General features: G+C 45.3%; 1 protein-coding gene across 2 annotated transcripts in view; it reads left to right on the forward strand.

The window, feature by feature from the left end:
* The window catches only part of LOC118556222 (spectrin beta chain, non-erythrocytic 1), a 96,783-nt gene extending 78,215 nt beyond the window's left edge, over positions 1–18,568 (forward strand). For both annotated transcript variants that reach the window (XM_036126299.1, XM_036126298.1), the window contains 12 exons: positions 758–1,132; positions 1,278–1,364; positions 5,194–5,351; positions 6,285–6,423; positions 7,204–7,288; positions 7,361–7,557; positions 7,642–7,736; positions 8,549–8,603; positions 13,702–13,904; positions 14,306–14,479; positions 15,761–15,803; positions 16,027–18,568. In XM_036126299.1, coding sequence (XP_035982192.1) covers positions 758–1,132; positions 1,278–1,364; positions 5,194–5,351; positions 6,285–6,423; positions 7,204–7,288; positions 7,361–7,557; positions 7,642–7,736; positions 8,549–8,603; positions 13,702–13,904; positions 14,306–14,479; positions 15,761–15,803; positions 16,027–16,236 — 1,821 coding nt within the window. In that variant the 3' untranslated portion in view covers positions 16,237–18,568. The remainder of the gene's footprint in view (positions 1–757; positions 1,133–1,277; positions 1,365–5,193; positions 5,352–6,284; positions 6,424–7,203; positions 7,289–7,360; positions 7,558–7,641; positions 7,737–8,548; positions 8,604–13,701; positions 13,905–14,305; positions 14,480–15,760; positions 15,804–16,026) is intronic.
* Positions 18,569–19,621: the final 1,053 nt, after the last annotated feature.

Genomic DNA, 19,621 nt, shown 5'->3' on the forward strand with positions numbered 1-19,621 from the left:
TGCACAAGGTTGAAAGATATAAGAGGAAGATTATTATTATTATTATTATTTAATTGTAATAGTAAAATAAAAATCACAAAACCCGGAAGGTCAACAGTTTCATGATACATCAAGCTTAGGGACTGGCTGATATACAGCAGGTCAAAAAGGCCCTATTTTGGCTGCAGTGCTTGCTGTTGTCTTATGAAGAAAAGATCAACTAGTGCACTAAATTCAATAGATGGGTTGAAAATATCCAATATAAAATACAAAGATTTCCAGGACATGAAGTACACAGTTAAGTTGACTTTGTGTGTGTGTGTGTGTGTGTGTGTGTGTGTGTGTGTGTGTGTGTGTGTGTGTGTGTGTGTGTGGCGGCAGGTGTAGAGTGGGGGGCCCAAAAAGACTGCGTTGTCCCGGGCCCTAGCAAAGCTGTCAGCTGGCCTGATCCCTCATACCGAGTATGCATTAAATAAATCCAGTTGTTTCCTCTTCAGTTTTCTGGAGGTCCTGTGAGGAAGTTTTATGACCATTAAAGACTTCTTTAGACCCCTGATGGTCTCCTGATGTCCTGACCGGCTGAATCACGGTCCTCATAACTTCACAGCATGTTTTTATGTCTTACTGGACGTAGCCTCAAAATATCACCCAGACGTCTCTAGATGAGCCGATCTCCTCTAGACCTCCTCCAGAACCGAACCAAAGCTGTTCATGCAGAATCTCAGCCAGGACCGGCTGTTCCTCCACGTGACCTTTAACCTTCTCCTCCTCCTACCAGATGCTGCAGGAGCGTTTCCGGGAATTCGCCCGCGACACCGGCACCATCGGGCAGGAGCGCGTGGACGGCGTGAACAAGCTGGCGGACGAGCTGATCAACGCGGGCCACACGGACGCCGCCACCATCGCCGAGTGGAAGGACGGGCTGAACGAGGCCTGGGCCGACCTGATGGAGCTCATCGACACGCGCACGCAGATCCTCGCCGCCTCCTACGAGCTGCACAAGTTCTACCACGACGCCAAGGAGATCCTCAACCGCATCCTGGACAAGCACAAGAAGCTGCCCGAGGAGCTGGGCCGGGACCAGAACACGGTGGAGACCCTGCAGAGGATGCACACCACCTTCGAGCACGACATCCAGGCCCTGGGCACGCAGGTATGGCCCGGCAGGAAGCTGACAGCGGGACACTTTCACAGAGAAAAGGATGAATTTAAAGGAATATTCTCAGCTTCTGTGAACCCAGAGCTGCTTCTGGCTCAGTGTAAACCAACCTGAACCGTTCCCCCCCCCCCTCCTGCAGGTACGGCAGCTCCAGGAGGACGCCGTCCGTCTGCAGTCGGCGTACGCCGGAGACAAAGCTGACGACATCCAGAAGAGGGAAGGAGAGGTGAGGACTGATCAGAGCTTCCTCCATGTTGTACTGAGCTGAAGCGGCGGCGCTGCTGCTGATGTTGCTCAGCGTGACGCATGCTGCACGGCTGCTGCACCCACATACTGACGTCTGAGCAGCGGGACAAACGGGCGTGACCAGGTTACATCTGAGCCCAGGTCAGTTTCTCATGCTGACGTCATACAGGGCATGGTCAAAATACCAGAGGAGGCTCCCTGTCAGGGCTCTGACTGCAGGTCAAAGGTCATCCAGCTGCTCCTCACTGGAGGTCAAAGGTCATCCAGCTGCTCCTCACTGCAGGTCAAAGGTCCATGTCTTTTATTTAAACACATAAACCCACAGCTGGGTCTTTATATCAGCTAAAGTCATGGAGATGAACTAGAAACGCCACATTTCTTCAATCTTCAGGCCAAAAATAATCTCAGATGGTTTTAAGTTAAATTTGACTTAAAATAAGCATAAAATGGCATCAATTGGGCGCGTTGGTGACGCAGCGGGTAGCATGACCCAGGAACGGAGGCCTTGGTCCTCAGCGAGGTCCGACCCGCGGTCTGTGTCTCTCTTCCTCTTCCTGTCAGCCTACTGTGTTAAAAAGCCACTAGAGACGCAAAAAAATCTCCAAAAAAAATGTAAAAAATGGCATCAGGTACCATCTGAGACTCTGCATGAACACACGGCGCCCTGGCAGAGCCGACCCACCGGTGGGTTCTGGTTCTGCTCAGTTACTGAGGGATGAAGTCCTATTAATCTGATTATTGGTCCATTAAACCTAGATTTTATTCTAAACTGCTTTAAAGTCACAGGAGATAAAGATCCACCCAGAGTTAAGGTCCAACCTGAGGGATCAGAACCTGGTACCGGCTGCAGACCCGTCACTCAGGCGGCTTCATTCACACCTGCTGCTGTTAAATCTCTCAGATCTTCAGTTAAACCAGAGAGGTGAAGGAACACTAAACACCTTCAGGTGTTCACACATCAATGCTACAATTGAATTTCAATTCAACAACCAAACGTAACAAACATTCACCACTGAAGGGAAAATGCACCAGCATACAGGGACTAGTTCAGAATCAGAATCAAATTTAGAAATACTTTAATAATCCCAGATGAATTATTTTCCTTACACGCTCCAGATATACAAACATGTGCAAACGAGGGAAAAATTAATGAATAGATAAATAGTTCATCCCAGTTGATCCATCAGAGCCTCCAGAACCAGGAGCGGCTCTTCCACCTCCTGGTAGATTCTGCCACAGATTGACCTCACTCTGAGGAATCCAGCCTTTAATTAGAGAACAACCACATCTATACACCGTCTCTCTATGCTCCAGAGTCCTGGTTCTGTCTGATGCTCCCAGTTCTTCAGCCAAAGGTTTTCTTTGAAGGTTTTTCATTGAAGGTTCTGTGTTGACTGGTCCAGATGTTTCTGATCATTATTCTGCTCAAAGACCCGATAATGACCCATTTCCAGCAGAAACCACTAGAGTTTTATTCCATATGTCCTGGTGTTTCAGAGTTTATGATGCCATGAACAGTAGTAAGGTACCAGAACCAGGCCCACAGCATCACAGATCCTCCACCTTACCCAACAGGAGGGTTCTACCACACATTCCTTCCTGGTTCCACCGCTGACCAGCAGCCTAAGCCTATAGCAGCATAACTATAGAGGTAGCTCAGGGTAACATGAGCCACTCTGACTAGAAGCTTTGTCACAACGGAAAGTTTTAAGATTAGTCTTAAAAGTAGACAGGGTGTCTGCCTCACGGACTAAAACTGGGAGTTGGTTCCACAGGAGAGGAGCCTGATAGCTAAAGGATCTGCCTCCCATTCTACTTTTAGAGACTCTAGGAACCACCAGCAGACCTGCAGTCTGAGAGCGAAGTGCTCTGTTAGGAACATACGGGGTAATCAGAGCTCTGATATATGATGGAGCTTGATTATTAAGGGCTTTATACGTTAGAAGGAGAATTTTAAATTCTATTCTTGATTTAACAGGAAGCCAATGAAGGGAAGCTAAAATTGGAGAAATATGATCCCTCTTGTTGATTTTCATCAGAACTCTTGCCGCAGCATTTTGGATCAGCTGAAGGCTTTGAACTGCATTTTGTGGAATTCCTGATAGTAAAGAATTACAATAGTCCAGCCTTGAAGTAACAAATGCATGGACTAGTTTTTCAGCATCACCCCTGGACAGAATGTTTCTAATTTTGGCGATATTCCGGAGGTGAAAAAAGGAAACTCTGGAAACATGTTTAATATGGGATTTAAATGACATGTCTTGGTCAAAAACAACACCAAGATTTTTAACTTTATTACCAGAGGCCAAGTTAATGCCATCCAGATTAAGTGATTGATTAAGAACTTTATTTTTTGAAGACTCTGGCCCAAAGATTACAACTTCTGTCTTGTCAGAATTTAAATGCAGGAAATTTAAAGTCATCCAGCTTTTGATGTCATCAAGACATAACTGCAGTCGAAGTAACTGATTGGATTCTACTGTCAGCCATTGGCTGACAGTAGAAGGCCTCAGTGTCACAAAAATACATCCCCCAGGAAACGTGACACTATAGATCCAGTTCCTCAAAAATGTTCAATAGAAAACAATTGTATTTGTTTTAAAGTGATTTTCCTGGTTCTGAATGAGGTCATTTGCTTTTAAACCAATTGGTGCTTAATTTTTGTTCTCAAATTAAAGGTTGGATTTTCTAAATCTCTGAAGAGATCAAGCTGCTTTAACCTGATTTTCAGGAGTCTAACACACATTGACCAGAGGTCGTTATCTTCACCTGCCTCTGTATATCAGGATGCTGGTGATTCCTCAGATCTCTGGTTGGTCCGTTAAAGCCCACATGTCAGGAAGTGTTGCAGCGTGTTGTTGATGCTGTTGTGTTTTGACCATCCCTGTATGTTTCCCTGCATCTCCTCCCTGTGAGCCAGAAGAGAAAGGGAGAGGTGAGACTCCGCTTCGCTCCAGCGTCAGCTTTGCATCAGCGTTCGTTTTGGCTGCTCCTCCAGGCTTTCTGTTTCTGTGGCGACTAAAATGATCTCCAGCAGCATTTTAGTCCTCTTTCATGCAGCTCTCACCGAGCGTTAGCCTCCGGCCTGCTGGGACTTTTGTCTTAGCCTTCTCACAGCCGGGCGGAGCTGGTAGCAGCCGCTCAGCTCCACCCGGCTGGGCTGCTGAGAACGTTAAAACAAACATTCCAGGCTGTCAGCCCAGGTTCTGCTCCATGCAGACGTAGTTACTGACCCAAAGCTTCTTCAGCCTCCTGTGCTTCATGCTTTCATCAGTACGGGTCAGGAATAGAACCGGCTGTTCTGGTTCTGCTCCTGAGCGGATCCACTGGGTTCTGCTTCAGCAGAACCTTTAAAGGTGGTGCTGCTGACAGGAGTAGACTGATGAGAACGTTTGTAGACAGAACCTGGTACCGTCAGATCCACATGTGCTCAGCTGAAGCTCAGCGGGCTCAGGACCATCTGCCGGTTCTGTTAGGAGAAGCTGGATCCTCTGGAGATGGAGACGGATCTTTGTTAGTGGCGATAAAACAGCATCATGGAGTTTGTAGCAACAGTTAAAAACCCGAGGCTTTGTTTCTGCTGCTGCTGCTGGCAGAGCTTCTGCAACCTTCTGCACGATGAAATGTTCTGATTGTTTGCCTGGAGCCCTGTGGTTTAGTTCCCTGAGCTGATAGAGCAGCAGCTTCATGACAGATGGACCTTAAAGAACCTCCCTCTGCTGCTGACAGGGGACGTGCTCCTCCTCAGAGACCCGTCCTGCTGTCTGTCCACAGCTGGATGCCTGATGATTCCCTCATGTTCCCTGCAGGTCCTGGAGGCCTGGAAGAACCTGCTGGAGGCGGCGGAGGGCCGGCGGGCCAAGCTGGTCGACACGGCCGACAAGTTCCGCTTCTTCAGCCTGGTGCGGGACCTGATGCTGTGGATGGAGGACGTGATCCGGCTGATCGAGGCGCAGGAGAAGCCCAGGTAGGAGGCTCACCTTGGTTCCCCCGGAGGAGCAGATCCTCTGGGTTCTGATGACCTGCCACCATCTAAGGAGGCCTTTTAAAACCATCACTGACACCGCCTTCCTCTACCGCTGGTTGGAGGTTTTATCCCCAGCAAACCCAAACCTAGGGTGTCGGTTGTGTTCTCTAGCAGGATTAGCTTTAGCATCATAGACCACATTTTCTGTTTTTCTTCAGAAGGTGAAGCTGAAATGTTTAGTTTGATTCACTAAAACCACTTTAGGGTCCATTTCCTCCAGTTAACCTAGAACCTGAAGGATTTCATCCTGTCTCCCTTGCTGATGCTGTCCTCTCCGTTAATGAAGGTGTTTTCTGTCGCCTGTGGGTCTGTGTGGGTCTGTGGGTCTCTGTGGGTCTGTGGGTGTGTGACCTGGGTCTCTGTGGGTCTCTGTCTCTGTGGGTCTTTGGGTTTCTGTGTCTCTGTGGGTGTGTGGGTCTGTGGGTCTCTGTCTCTGTGGGTCTGGGTCTCTGTGGGTCTCTGTGGGTCTGTGGGTGTGTGACCTGGGTCTCTGTGGGTCTCTGTCTCTGTGGGTCTGGGTCTCTGTGGGTCTCTGTGGGTCTGTGGGTGTGTGACCTGGGTCTCTGTGGGTCTCTGTCTCTGTGGGTCTTTGGGTTTCTGTGTCTCTGTGGGTGTGTGGGTCTGTGGGTCTCTGTCTCTGTGGGTCTGGGTCTCTGTGGGTCTCTGTGGGTCTGTGACCTGTGTCTCTGTCTCTGTGGGTGTGTGACGTGTGTCTCTGTGGGTCTCTGTCTCTGGGTCTCTGTGTGTCTCTGTGGGTCTCTGTCTCTGTGGGTCTCTGTCTCTGTGGGTCTGGGTCTCTGTGGGTCTCTGTCTCTGTGGGTCTGTGGGTCTCTGTCTCTGTGGGTGTGTGACGTGGGTCTCTGTGTCTTTCAGGGACGTGTCGTCGGTGGAGCTGCTGATGAACAACCATCAGGGCATCAAGGCGGAGATCGACGCTCGTAACGACAGCTTCACCGCCTGCATCGAGCTGGGCAAGGCGCTGCTGGCCCGCAAACACTACGCTTCAGAGGAGGTGGGGACAGCGCCGCCTGCTGGCCGCCATGTGTCGCTGCTCAGGAGGACTTTACTGACAGAATGAAAATATATTTAATATCCCCACAGTTACCAGCAGCTAACAGCTAATTTACTGCAGGGGGAAAAACTTTAAAGAATCTGCTAAATGGATCAAAGTTCTTAAAAGCTGCTCTTTTAAACCAGCTGCTCATCTTCAGACGCTGATTTAAACTGAAACAATATTTTATCTGATTTCATTTCAGAGGAATCAGTAAGAGGGAAATAATGTTTTCTGAGCTCTAAAGCTGGACTTTAATGGACAGAAAATAAAGTCAGTTCTTTGAACAGATAAGCTTCTGTTTAACTGTTGAATCCCATGTAAACTAAAGGGTTTAGGTTGAATTCCAGAAAGTGATTTAATTCAGATCCAGATTCTGTTTGCTGTAGAAAATCACCAACAGCAGCAGCGATGAGGGCGATTTAAGAAGTTTAATTCAGTTTAATTCAGCAGAAGTGAAGCAAAGAATACAGCCAGTGGGAGAGGAAATACAAACTGATGTTAAGTAGCGTTCTGGTTGACGTGCTGCTGCTCTGCTGTCCATTAATACTTTATTAATACTTCACATTAATACTTTATTAATATTTGAGTAATTACTGCAGCTGGCCTCAGAGTGCTCTGATCAACAGGCTCCACTGAGAAGGATTCAGCTGTCAGGACAGGAGATAGAAGCACTTTGTCCTCCATATAACTCCATGTCAACATCTTCATTTTTAATGTGGAACCTGTTTTCTGCACCAGATTAAAGAGAAGTTGCTGCAGCTGACGGACAAGAGGAAAGAGATGATTGATAAGTGGGAGGACCGATGGGAGTGGCTCAGACTGGGTGAGATGATTCTCCTGGTTCATCTGGTTCTGAGGCCACTGAGTCCCGTCTGACCTGTGAATGTGTCTCCAGTGCTGGAGGTGCACCAGTTCTCCCGGGACGCGGGCGTGGCCGAGGCCTGGCTGCTGGGCCAGGAGCCCTACCTGTCCAGCAGGGAGATGGGGCAGAGCGTGGACGAGGTGGAGAAGCTCATCAAACGCCACGAGGCCTTCGAGAAGTCCGCCGCCACCTGGGAGGAGCGCTTTTCTGCGCTGGAGAGGCTGACCACGGTGAGGAGAGCAGGGACGGACCGGACCGGGCCGGTCCGGACCTCCAGCGTCAGAACTAGACTCTCACTGTGATTCTGTGTCCAGATGGAGTTACTGGAAGTGAGAAGAAGGCAGGAGGAAGAGGAGAAGAAGAGGCAACCAGCCGAGGCCCAAGCTGCTGAAGCTGCAGCTCAGAGCAGGTGAGGACAGATGTACTGGGTGAAATGGGAGGGTGAAGTGGGAGGGTTAACTGGAACGTTTAACTGTGAGGGTGAAATGGGAGGGTTAACTGGGAGGGTCAAATGAGATGATAACTGGGAGGGTTAACTGGAACGTTTAACTGGGAGGGTTTAATGGGAGGGTGAAATGGGAGGTTTAAATGGGAGTTTTACCTGGGAATTTAACTATGAGGTTTAAGGGGGAGTGTTGAATGGGAGGTTTAACTTTCCAGTTAAACCTCCCATTCAACAAAGTTATACTTGCAGCATTTTACTCTTGTGTGAAATCACAGAAAAAAAAGTTACTCATTATGATTTAATTTTGTCATTAAATCAAATCAAATCAGGGATAGACTGTTGATTTAGATTTAAGAAAACAGGAGTTAACATTTTTCTTAAGGTGTATTAAGTCCATCTCAAACATATTAGATTTTTATTAAACGTACCTAAAACATTGAATAAAAAGCATTTTTTGGTCTTAAATGGTAAAAAAAGGTAAATTCCAGGTTTCTAGAGCTTTTTATTTCACTTGAAGAAAACATGTTCTGTTATTGTTCACAAATGAGTATTTGGTCCTTATTGTCTGTTTTGTTGCTTTTGTGTTTAATATATTGTTTAAGGTTTTCTCTTCAGTTTGAAAATAGCCTAATAGCTAATATTTATTGGTTCAGCTTCAGTTTTTTTTAGCAGATGTTGTTCTGACCTCTGTGTAGAAAGGATCCCAGAGTCAGTGAGGCGGGGATCCTTTTGGCAGCAGAGCGCTGATGTTTGGACGTATTTGTGTGTTTCTGCAGAGAGGGCGAGCCGGCGTCCCAGAACGGGCTGCCGTCCGAGCAGGAGTCCCCCAGGGTTAGTTACCACCCACCTGCCTACCAGACATACAGCAGCACCCTGCAGAGCCGCAGGGCCATCGCTGCAGCCGCCGCCGCTGCAGCAGTGGGCCGAGGTCTCCCAAAGACATGATGTCCAAACATCCACAACACACTGCCTGTAGAAAACCCTCCGTTCTCCCCACCAAGTCACAACATTCCCCTCCATTACTTTGTTCCCAAGATGTTTTATTTTAATCAGATTTTAATTTACACGGTTATAGATCATAGATGCTGGTACCATCAGATCCATATTCTAAGAGCTCATTGTAGGACAGACTTTATCATCTTACCCTCAGACTATAAAACAACTCAGCTGTAGCTCTGACTGGAGCTCATCAGGACCAGCTTTAGTTTTATTTAGTGAACGAACGATGAATGAAGTGCAAACGCAGCTAAAAGCACTTTTTACCTCTCCAGGATCATTCCTTCATCCACATTTACTTTAATTAAATGGTTCCTTCATGGATCCAGTCAGGAAGTAGTTGCTCCTCTGAATTAATCGAGGGAGGAGGTTCAGGTTTGTTTTTTATGACTTAAAGCTGCAGGAGAATTTCTAGGCTGAAACTGTCTGTACTGAAAGGATTGCTGCATTTTTTTCCTTCAAACACAACATTCCTGTTTTTACCTGTTCAAATTAAGGCTACACCAGAGAACACATGTTATAGGTGCTATAGACTATAAGTAACATGACCCATGTGATCAGGAAGTGATGTGTGGTGTGAGTGTGGCTGTAAATGTTGGGACCAGAAATATTAGACAAACTGGTTAATTCCCAGAAAAGCCGTTTTCATCCCTCCTCCGTTCTCTCCTCTGTCTCCTTCAGCTCCACGCGCCCGTCCTCCTCTCCCCGCAGCTCCTAATCTTTCTGCTCATTTACGTCATCATTTACAAACTCACCCTGTGGAACGTGAACACCTGAACGCCACATAAAGCCCCACAGGCAGAGCTCAGTTAAAGCCGTTTGTTAGATTTATCCTCTGATGTAAATCATCGCATCATCAGCATATCAAGAAATCCAGCATAAAAAAACAGCAAAACATAGAAAATCAACTAATCGTTGTGTTTATTTTAAGATAAATGTCTTAAACTTGCTGTCTTAAATAAAATATATTAAATGATGTTTTATTATTTACGTTATAAATGGTCAATATAATTACAAGTATTTTTATGGTTTTAAGTTGTTAACTTTTGAAATAATCATAGTTTGAAGCTGTTTGTCACAGATGGACATTTAAAAGCTACAATAATTATATATTAAGCTTTATGCCTTTATTCTGAAAGTAGATTTTAGTCTGAAAAGCAGAAAACGTTTCCTCCTGAAGCTCTCATCTTCATCGCGTGTTAACCAGCGTGTTCACATCTTCATTTCCTCTCATTGAGTCAGTAACACGCTGCACTGTAACATTACAGCTGCTGAAACATGTATCACTGTTTCTAAAACACGTTAGAGTGAACAGAGACATTTTTACTTAACACTGCTTAAACTTTCATAGCTGCACTTTGACAGAATCTGTTCTGGCTGGATTAGCAGCCAAAGACCGAACAGGTTCTGGTTCTGGTTCTGGTTCTGGTTTCAGACGGTTTCACCGCTGCTAAAGACTTCCTGTTCACCCAGCAGCCACATTATCTGATTAAAAAAACATAGAAAAGGACCATAAATCTGTTCAATATGAGCTAATCTTAAATGTGGGAGTATTTAACAGAACCAGCTTGTCTTAACGCAGTTTTAATTGGACATGAGGAGCGTCTGGTGTTTAATTAGTAATGATGAGCAGAAACAGCTCAACTAATTGTTCTCTGCAGTGTTTCTACTCTGCGCTGCTGAACTCACTCTCTGCCTCCGTCTAATAGTTTTTATTATTGTTATTATTATTATTTTAAATGCTGAACAGCTTCACTTTGACAGATTTAGACGTTTTAATGTTTAACCAAAACCGAAAACATTTCATCACACATCCATCATTATACTGATCATTTAAAGGACTCGTCTTTCATTTCACACCACTCAGTGTCCCCCCACTAGTGTCCACTAGTGTCCCCTGGTGTCCCCTGGTGTGAGTGGATGAGTGATTGTTCCTCCTCCCGGGTTATTTGGTTGTTTTCATCGTTGACTGTAATCATTTCTCTTTTTGTTGTCCTCATGCTGTCTGTTGCATGTCCATCCTTCCCTCAGTTGTTCCCAGACTAACACACATTCCCAATAAACCCGTCAGAACCAGTGTCCACTCTGAGCCGTCCTGGTGTGTCTCCTGATGTCTCGTCCATGTTTCTGTGTCTCCCGCTGGGCGCCGCCTCCATCAGCAGCGTTTCCTCCTCCTGGTGTTCAGTTAGTTTCTCTGCTTGGATCTAAAGCAGCATTAACACTCAGCCTGAGGGAGGAAAATGGAGGAAATGATGAGATTCAGACCATCAGCTGTAGGTTTCTGGTCAATTTTAAACTAATTTAGTCCTAAATGAAAGACTCTGGACAGATGCTTTTTACACATCCTGCTAAAAGCAGATTATTTAACGTTGGAACCACAGAGTTTTATGTTATTTTGACTTTCTAAGCAGCAAGCTGCAATATTTATAATGAAGAGAAATAAGACACTTAACAGTTTAAAACTAGATAATCTCAGTGATCTGTTCATCCTGCAGATCGATTCTAAATAAATAATGTTTTTTTTTCTTTTTTCTTTAAAAAATCTCCTTAAAAATCTGTGCAACTATATACAATAAGCAACAAAAAAGAATATCAACACAAAACATCCTTTCAACGCAGAAGAATACAAAACATACTATAAGACTTCAATTTCAAAAATGTAATTTTCCAATTGCATAAAACAAAAGAAAAAAGAAAAAAAATCCACTAATTATTTATAAACTCAGTCTATCTAGTAAATAGCATTTATATTGTCCAGCTTTCACTAGTTTTTTTCTTACTAGATTTTTCAATTTATTTAGAATTCCATTTTTTTTTTCAAATTGTCCCACTTTGTCTATTATGAAACACAAATATTATGTTTACATTGCTTTAACTTCCTGGTAACATCGCTTCATTTCACTGTGGTTCCAGCTGAATATGACTGCATTCAGCAGATGTTAGCTCAGTTATTCTGCAGAAATGGAGAAGCTTAAATAGCCACAAAAAGAAAAAATACTGCTGGAAAACGTTAGTAAAAATACCTGATAATTTAATGCAGAATTAGATATTGGGCCTTTTTGTTTTCCTCAGAATTAGACAGAAGTAGAGGAATGTTGTTCTTAAATCAAACATCTCAGATATGAGCAGATATATATCAGATGTATCATATTATTTAATATCTGGACGTTACTCTGAGCTGCATCCGTCCAGCTTCACCAATATTATTAATAAATTATTAATAAAAATGAAGTAAAAACCAAAAACAACATCATGATTCTCATTGGCTGTTAAACTCTCTGAATGGTAAAACAATGACTCTTAATGTTTTCTGGTGAGCTGCATTGATATAATTGATTAATATGTTCTATTAATAACAAATAATATAAGATAATAGAAAATAAAGATATTTTGTTCATTAAACTTGTAGCTTTTGAACCCAGAAAGCTGACTTTGTGTAAAGTCAGCAGAACCTTTGTGGTTCAGCAGAACCTTTGTGGTTCTGGGTCAGGGAGGCTCGTCGCCTGTTCAGAGGAACGTTCTCGTCGTTTTTAATCCCTTCGTCGTGACCAGAAGCCAAAGCTTCAGGCCTCCTGCGCTGGGAGTCCCAGGTTCTGTCCGGTTCTGTCCGGTTCTACGGGTCACAGATAGGAACCGGCCTCCTGTTGGGGAAACAGAACCAGGCTCAGGGTTTGTTGAGGGTCAGAGACGCCATCGGTTCTCCAGGTCCAGGCTGCCAGGATGGGTCCAGACCTTCGCTCAGGATCTCTCCTCTGATTGGTCAGCCAGCGTCCAGCCGCCCTGAGGAGCTGTGACAGGGTAACAGCATGGCTGTGGAGTGGCGTGGAAAACAAATCACTTTCCCCCCTCACCGTTAACTCAGACTCTTCCAAGCAATCTGCTGGATAATTGTTTGATTGTGTGGCGTCTGCTTCCTCTGCTTGGCTCCTAACTGTGTGATCTGCGGTGGTGGTGTGACTGCATGAAGCCAGAGATCAGTGCATGATGAGTGACCGGCAGAACTCAGGACGAGCTGCCGGACCTGCTGGGGTTCTGGATGAGTCCAGAACCAGAACCGCTCCGGGTTTCACGGTGACGATGAAGAGTTATGGCTCAGGATGATGCCAGATGATCTCAGTCTGTTCTCACAGCAAACCATAGAACCTGAAATGTTCTGTTTGGGTCAGAACTTTAACCTCAGTGGGCCAAAGCTGGGTGGAAACAGTCTAGATTAGTTCTAACAGCTGAATTTGTCTGTTTATTCTTTAAAAAGTGGAATTATTAGAGCGCCTCCTGGTGGTGGAAATGCATTAAGACCCAGAGTTCTGCTACCAGCAGAAAGTCCATTAAACCTGGATAAAAAGTTTAGATTTAGTCAGACTAATTTAGAATTAGAATTTATTTCCCTCTTAGGAAGCGCTTCCTTTGTCTCTAGAAAAAAGTTTGTCTTTTGGTTCCTTTTTTTTGTTTTGTTTTTTTACTTTTCATTGTTTAGTTTTTTTCTGGGTCTCCAGTGAAACCTCCATCTGGTTGCATTTAGGTTTTGATTTATTGAATTAAAAAACATGTTTTTTCATAATTTCTTAATGGAAAAATATCTTTTAGCTAGTAACACACAGACTTTTCTCTTGTTTAAAGTAAAAAAGTAAAAGAAACATAATTTTTAGCATATTTTCTAGTGGCTCACAGACTAAAGTTTGAAGCTAAGACGATGATTTCCTGAACGTTACCAGGGGTCTGTGGCAGACACCATCTTTAGTGGGTTTGGTGCCGGCTGAGACCCTCAGGTCCACAGGGTCCCGTCAGGAACGTCGCTTCAGACGAGCCGCAGCGTTTTCCCAGCCTCTGATTGTTTTCTGCTCTGCATGTCGCAGCTCTGACTGATTTACCGCTTCTGAAACATCTGACCCGCCTCCATCTCCAGCCGTCTGACTCTGCCTCCCTCTGATCGCAGGAGAACGTGGACGGGGGCGAGGTGGTGAACGGCGTCCAGGAGCCCAGCCCCTCGGCCTCCCCCGGGGGTTCCCGTAAAGGCAAAGCCAGCCAGGCGGCGACGCTGCCGGCTAAAAGCCAGCAGGACGCGCCCGCGCCGCAGATGGAGGGCTTCCTGCATCGCAAACACGAGTGGGAGGGCCACAACAAGAAGGCCTCCAACAGGTAGGACTCCTCCACAGGCTGCAGAAAATCTGTTTAACAAACTTCCAACAGATTAAAAGTTTAATTATCTAAAAACAAACACTGACTGAACCATCAAAGCTGTTTGTGATATAGCTCTAGTGGTTTAGGCAGATAGATCAGAATATCATCAGCTAAATGATGGACAGGACGGGTTTAGCCCTGGAAAAGTTCCTGATTTAACTGAAAACACTAAGATGTTGAGAGCTTGGCTGCTTCCAGGAGCAGAAATGGGTCTCCTACCACTCCAGCTAAACGTTTAACCATGCACCAGCTCGGCCTACAGAGGGAAACTAAAGGTTTTCTGGGTCTGATTGTCTCTGTGAGGCCAGAGGAAGGCCGGCCACTGATGTCCATGTGGGACTCCTGCTGCGTCTCTGCAGGTCGTGGCACAACGTCTACTGCGTGATCAACCAGCAGGAGATGGGCTTCTACAAGGACCAGAAGAGCGCCAGTCAGGGCATCCCCTACCACAGCGAGATCCCCGTCAGCCTGAAGGAGGCGCTGTGTGAGGTGGCCGTGGACTACAAGAAGAAGAAGCACGTCTTCAAGCTCAAGTGAGTGTGAGGAGAAAAGAAACCGTCAGCTTACCCAAAGGATGTTCCTCTGATGGACCCGCTCCCTCAGCTTTATTACTTTATTACTCAGAATTAAAGTTTTAGTTTAAGGACAGTTTATGAAATGGTTTATTTCTCTGTAGCAGCCTATAAATGGTTAAAATCTGCAGCATAAGTAGCTTTTTGTCTCAGCAGCACATCATATAAACATTCTAATATCTGTGGTTTAAAACCAAAACAGGCCAGAAAATGTGGCCTAAAATGAATATACCGTATTTTTCAGATTATAAGGTGCATTAAATATTATGAGTGTTTAATATCTCTCCTCCACATCCACAGCAAAATAAACTTTTATATAGAATTAACTTACTAGGTTTATTGTTGCTAGTGCGTACTCCAGGCTGCCTTACATGAATGCACTTCTAGTTTAGACATTACAGTCAGGCAGTCTGGTAGACAGCTCAGGGGTCCTCAGGTAGTGACACAGTGTACCGTAATGCTCCTAATATCTACTGAGTGAAGCGGCTTCATTGCTAACCAGAGTCGTACTTACACATTTTAACAGATTTGTACCACATAAAATCAGTCAGTCAGCACAACTTTAATCATATATAAGGAGCACCATCAATTTTTGATTAACATAAATGATTAAAGTATAAAAATGCTCCCAAACGAACCCAGACGGCGACCATCAGCTGGAGGATCAGGTTGATCTGACTGGATCCCAGCCGCTGAAATAAACCTCAGATAGCAGCTGAGCGTCGCTCAGAGCAGCTGATCAACACAATGATTGCTGCAGAAAGCCGGACTGTGTAGCTTTAAATGGATACTGTAGATGTGAGAGGAAACTGTAATAAATGATCCTTATTAAAGCAACATGAGTCACATTAAGGCAGCAGTGAGAGATCAGAATAAAACAGCTGGACAGAGGATTTCTGACCAGTTTACTCACCTTTAGATGAAGCCAGTGATTATAAAGCTCCTCAGTTTATCAGCTTCCCTTAAATCCAGACAGCTTTAGTGATGATCCAGAGCAGATTTCCTTCTCTAACGTCTTCAGTCCGTTGATCCAACATCTCTGAAACTGCTCATGGTCTCTTTATATTTCTTTATTTTTCTAACACCTGCTATCAAGCTGCACTGGGTGCAGCTTCCAGGCAGGTGAAGGTTTTTCTGGAGGAGCCTCTGCTGTCATTTTAGACCTGCTGTGTGGCATAAAGCAGGAATATATTAATAACATCACTGATAAACCTGATAACTGACATGTATGAACTTCCACAGGATCACTGATGGGAACGAGTATCTCTTCCAAGCCAAAGATGACGTAAGTAACAACAACTACACTCCATCTGATATGACTTCAGATAAAGTTGTTGATAATTCTGATGTTTTGTCTCTGAACGGTTCCAGCTGATTTGACTCAGTAGATGAGAAACTGTCGGTTCCGTTAAATCAGGATCAGTCTGACAGACTCAGACGTCGCTGTTGGCTAAAACGTTTATTTTTATGGGATGGACCCTGACTGCGTTCCTCCTTCTGCCCTCTAGGAGGAGATGAACTCCTGGATGGTGAAGATCTCTGAGGCGGTGGCGGGCGGCAGGTCGGAGGTCACGCCCAGCAGCCACAGCACGCCGGCCCCCGCCGCACGCGCTCAGACGCTGCCGGCCACCGTGGCGGCCACCACCGCCGAGTCGAGTCCGGGCAAACGAGAGAAAGACAAGGAGAAACGCTTCAGTCTGTTCAGCAAGAAGAAATAGACGCTCCTCTTTCTTTCTTCCCCCTCTTCCCCCCCTCCCCCCCCCCTCTCCTCTGGTGCTGTCTGGGATCCTCTTCATCGCTCCACCTGTGGTCACAGCTCCTCATCTGTCGGCCAAGTCATCCATTCAGGTTCTGCTGATGGCGGCGGTGATGACGGCCTCCGCTCTGGTTTAAGCCGTCCTGACGGCGTCACATTAAAGAATAACCAACCTTAGCCTGCTCCTCCAGCTTCCTGCTCCGTCACCTGATCCCAGACAGCCCCTCTTCCTCCTCCTCTTCCTCTCAAAGCGTGACTCCAGCATGCCAGCTCCGAGCCAAAACTCTCCACTCTGTGCCTCTCAACCGTCCGGTGGGCTCAGAGCTCCAGTTTAGCCGTAAAGGCCCCGCCGGCGTCCCGGAGCCGGGACACAACCACCGCTGGACGCTTCAGGCAGCTGCTGTCCCACAGATACAATCACCGCGTGGAGGAACCCCCGCTCTGCTCTCCTTACCGCTGTTTCTCGTCGCTCCAGCTTGGTTCCGTTGAGTTCTGCCTGTCGTGGGTCGTGTTGCGCTCCCCGGTCGTTCCCTGGAAGTGTCCGCGCCTGTCTGGGTCCATCCTCAGCCTTTTTGCGAGGCCTTGTCTTTGCAAGATGCCGTGTATCCCTGTGTAGAGGGGAAACTGAGAGCAGGGCCGGGTCTCCCTCTGGATTCCCTCTCTGACCCGGTCTGGGTGCTGCTGCTGCTCGGGTGCAGTCTAATTCCTGCAGCAGCCCAGAGTCTGTGGGATCCGGAGCGGTGCCCTGCCCTGCTTCCAACTGTATGTATAACTTGTGTATAACAAACTGTTTAAGATAAACCTGTGTTTAATGCTTCACTTATTAGTACTAATAATATGACCAAGCGTGATAAGCTTCAGTGATCTAAACTTTTGTTATGTGGAAACATAAACCCTGAATGAAGGAGCCGTGGATTCAGCTCCATGGAGGAATCCATGAGACCCCAAGGAGCGTTTGATCCTTTTCCAACAACCAATCAGGTTTCTTTTCTCGTTTAACTATGTTTCTAAAACATTAACCTCTGGCCTTTATTTCCTGATGTTTAGTTTAGTGTTCCCCGGTTAAGATGTCTCTGAGGTTTATTTAGTCTGAAGTAAGAAGGCGTAGATGTTACCTTTAAGCATTGCTGTTAAGTGGATTGATAAAAAGTACATTTCTGGAAGTGAATATCGGTCGCTTGCTTGTTGGCTTCAGCTCTGTTGTTAAAAGATTTCAGACTTTTTGCCGCTGATTAACTTTGCAGTGAAATCTGTTTGAGCTATATGTGTGGACGCTCTGTATGGAAGGTCCTTCATGACAAAATTCACCGAAATAAACTTGAGCTGTAACGTTTCTCCTCAATCAAACAGTAAAAAGTCTCAGATGATTGAGGATGATGAGAAAACTGCATCACTAGAACCTGTTAAATGTTTAATGACCCAGTTAACACGTTTTTTTTGTTTGGCAAATGACTTATTATCCACATTTTGTGCCTTCACTATGATGCAATGTAGAAGAAAACTGTTTATTTACTACAAATCATAAAATATTTGCAGTTCACTAAATAGAAATCACCAGAGCTTTTAATTATTGTCAATGATCTAACTTTTTTTCCCCAAAAAATAAGCAGAGTAATCTCTGCACCTTTTCATATAAAAACACATTTCTGCATTTAAAACTATTTTTCTGGGCAGATGGTGGAAACATATTTTTTCTGTGAAAAAAAGACTGATTTGAAGATTGTGATAACGAAGCAGCTCTGGATTCTGTGTTTTAGGCTAAATTTAACACCAGGACCAAATAACGATTTGTTTCTGGAATTTTGTCATTAATGGCCTTCCATAGGGCAGCAGGAATGAGCCCAAACATGTGAAAGCTGAATCATAAAATGTTGGAGTTTTTTTTCTCTCTCCCCGCAGCTGATGGAGGAAATCCGACTCTTTCATCTCAGATAACTGACTCTTCACTGGGGGGTGGGCCCTGCGGCGGCCTTGTGGCCCTGCGGCTGCCCTGGGGCCCCGCTTCATTTCTTTTCTTAATATAATTTTGTGCTACAATCTCTGGCAGTTTGATAAGTATAGTGTGCATTCCTCTGTCACTGTAAGCATAGTAACAAGATATTTCTTCATTCTGCACAATCAGTAACGCCACGGTGGGGGTAGGTGGGGTGGGCGTCAGGCCTGGGGGGGTTCTAGGTTAGATGGTCGGTGTGATGCGGACCGGGGGTCACTGCTAGTTGGATCTGCACCCGTAGACTTCTCCCCATCTCTGTTACATATGTGCAAAAAGCCATTAAAAAGCTTTTAAGACAAAACGACTCGACTCTGTTTGCTTCGTGTTAAACGCAGGGAACGCACCCAGGAAAGTAAGTCCACCTTCTGAGGTTTCCTGTCAGGTCAGACCGCCCGGTGCTCACAGAACCAAAGAATAAGACTGGACCTTTCAGGCTGACAAAGCTGGAGCTGAATGAAGCTCAAGATCCCAGGAGCTCTGGACGTAACACAGAGAACGTGTTCACAGGAAACCAAACAGCACATTTTTGAATAAAATTTTCTCTTGATTCATTTGCATTCAGAAGATTAAAGGAAAAAATTAGCAGCTCTAAGTATGAAAAACTACAATTACCAAAAAAGGAATTAAATCAGATTTTGGTTTAAAAATGATCGGGCATGAAAATTTCTGGATTCCTGCTCCTGTCACTGTCCATATGCAGGGTCTAATCATTTGTTATTTAACAACATAATCTACAGCTATTTAAACATTAAATGAGATTTAAGACAAATTTAACTACACCATAAACGTTGAGTTTATGCATCCTAAATGTCGCATTATTTATTATTCTTTATTTTGCAGTAAGCAAAAGGACTGGAAGCTGCTTTTGTAGGCTTTAACCCTCAGTAACTAATCTCAAACGCCTCAGACCAGCTGTCAGGCACAGAGAGGAACGTCTGATGGTTTTCTCTTCACCTGCAGTCGCTGAGTGGACCATGAGGTTCTCTGTAGATCAAACTGAGTCTGAGTCCAGCTGGTCGGCAGCTAAAGCTTGGACCAAATCAGCAGAACCATGATCCCAAACACAGCAGAATGAAAAAGGAAAAGAAAGAAGATGTTGCAATGGCCTAGTCAAAGTCCAAACCTCATGCTGATTGAAATGATTGTTGGGACCTTCAGAGTGATGAGCTGAGCAGAACCTCTGACTGGACCGAAGCAGTGCTGGAAGGTAGAGTGGACCAGACATCCTCCTTTCAGAGTCACTTCTCACATTAATTTTTTACTTTTTTTCATTGTTCTAAACTTTAAGCCAGGGGTGTTCAGCTGCAGACCTCGAGGTCCGGTGTCCTACTACCTGTGTGGCCCAGGTCCAACA

Source organism: Fundulus heteroclitus, chromosome 22, assembly GCF_011125445.2.
Source record: "Fundulus heteroclitus isolate FHET01 chromosome 22, MU-UCD_Fhet_4.1, whole genome shotgun sequence".
NCBI classification, from domain to species: Eukaryota; Metazoa; Chordata; class Actinopteri; order Cyprinodontiformes; family Fundulidae; genus Fundulus; species Fundulus heteroclitus.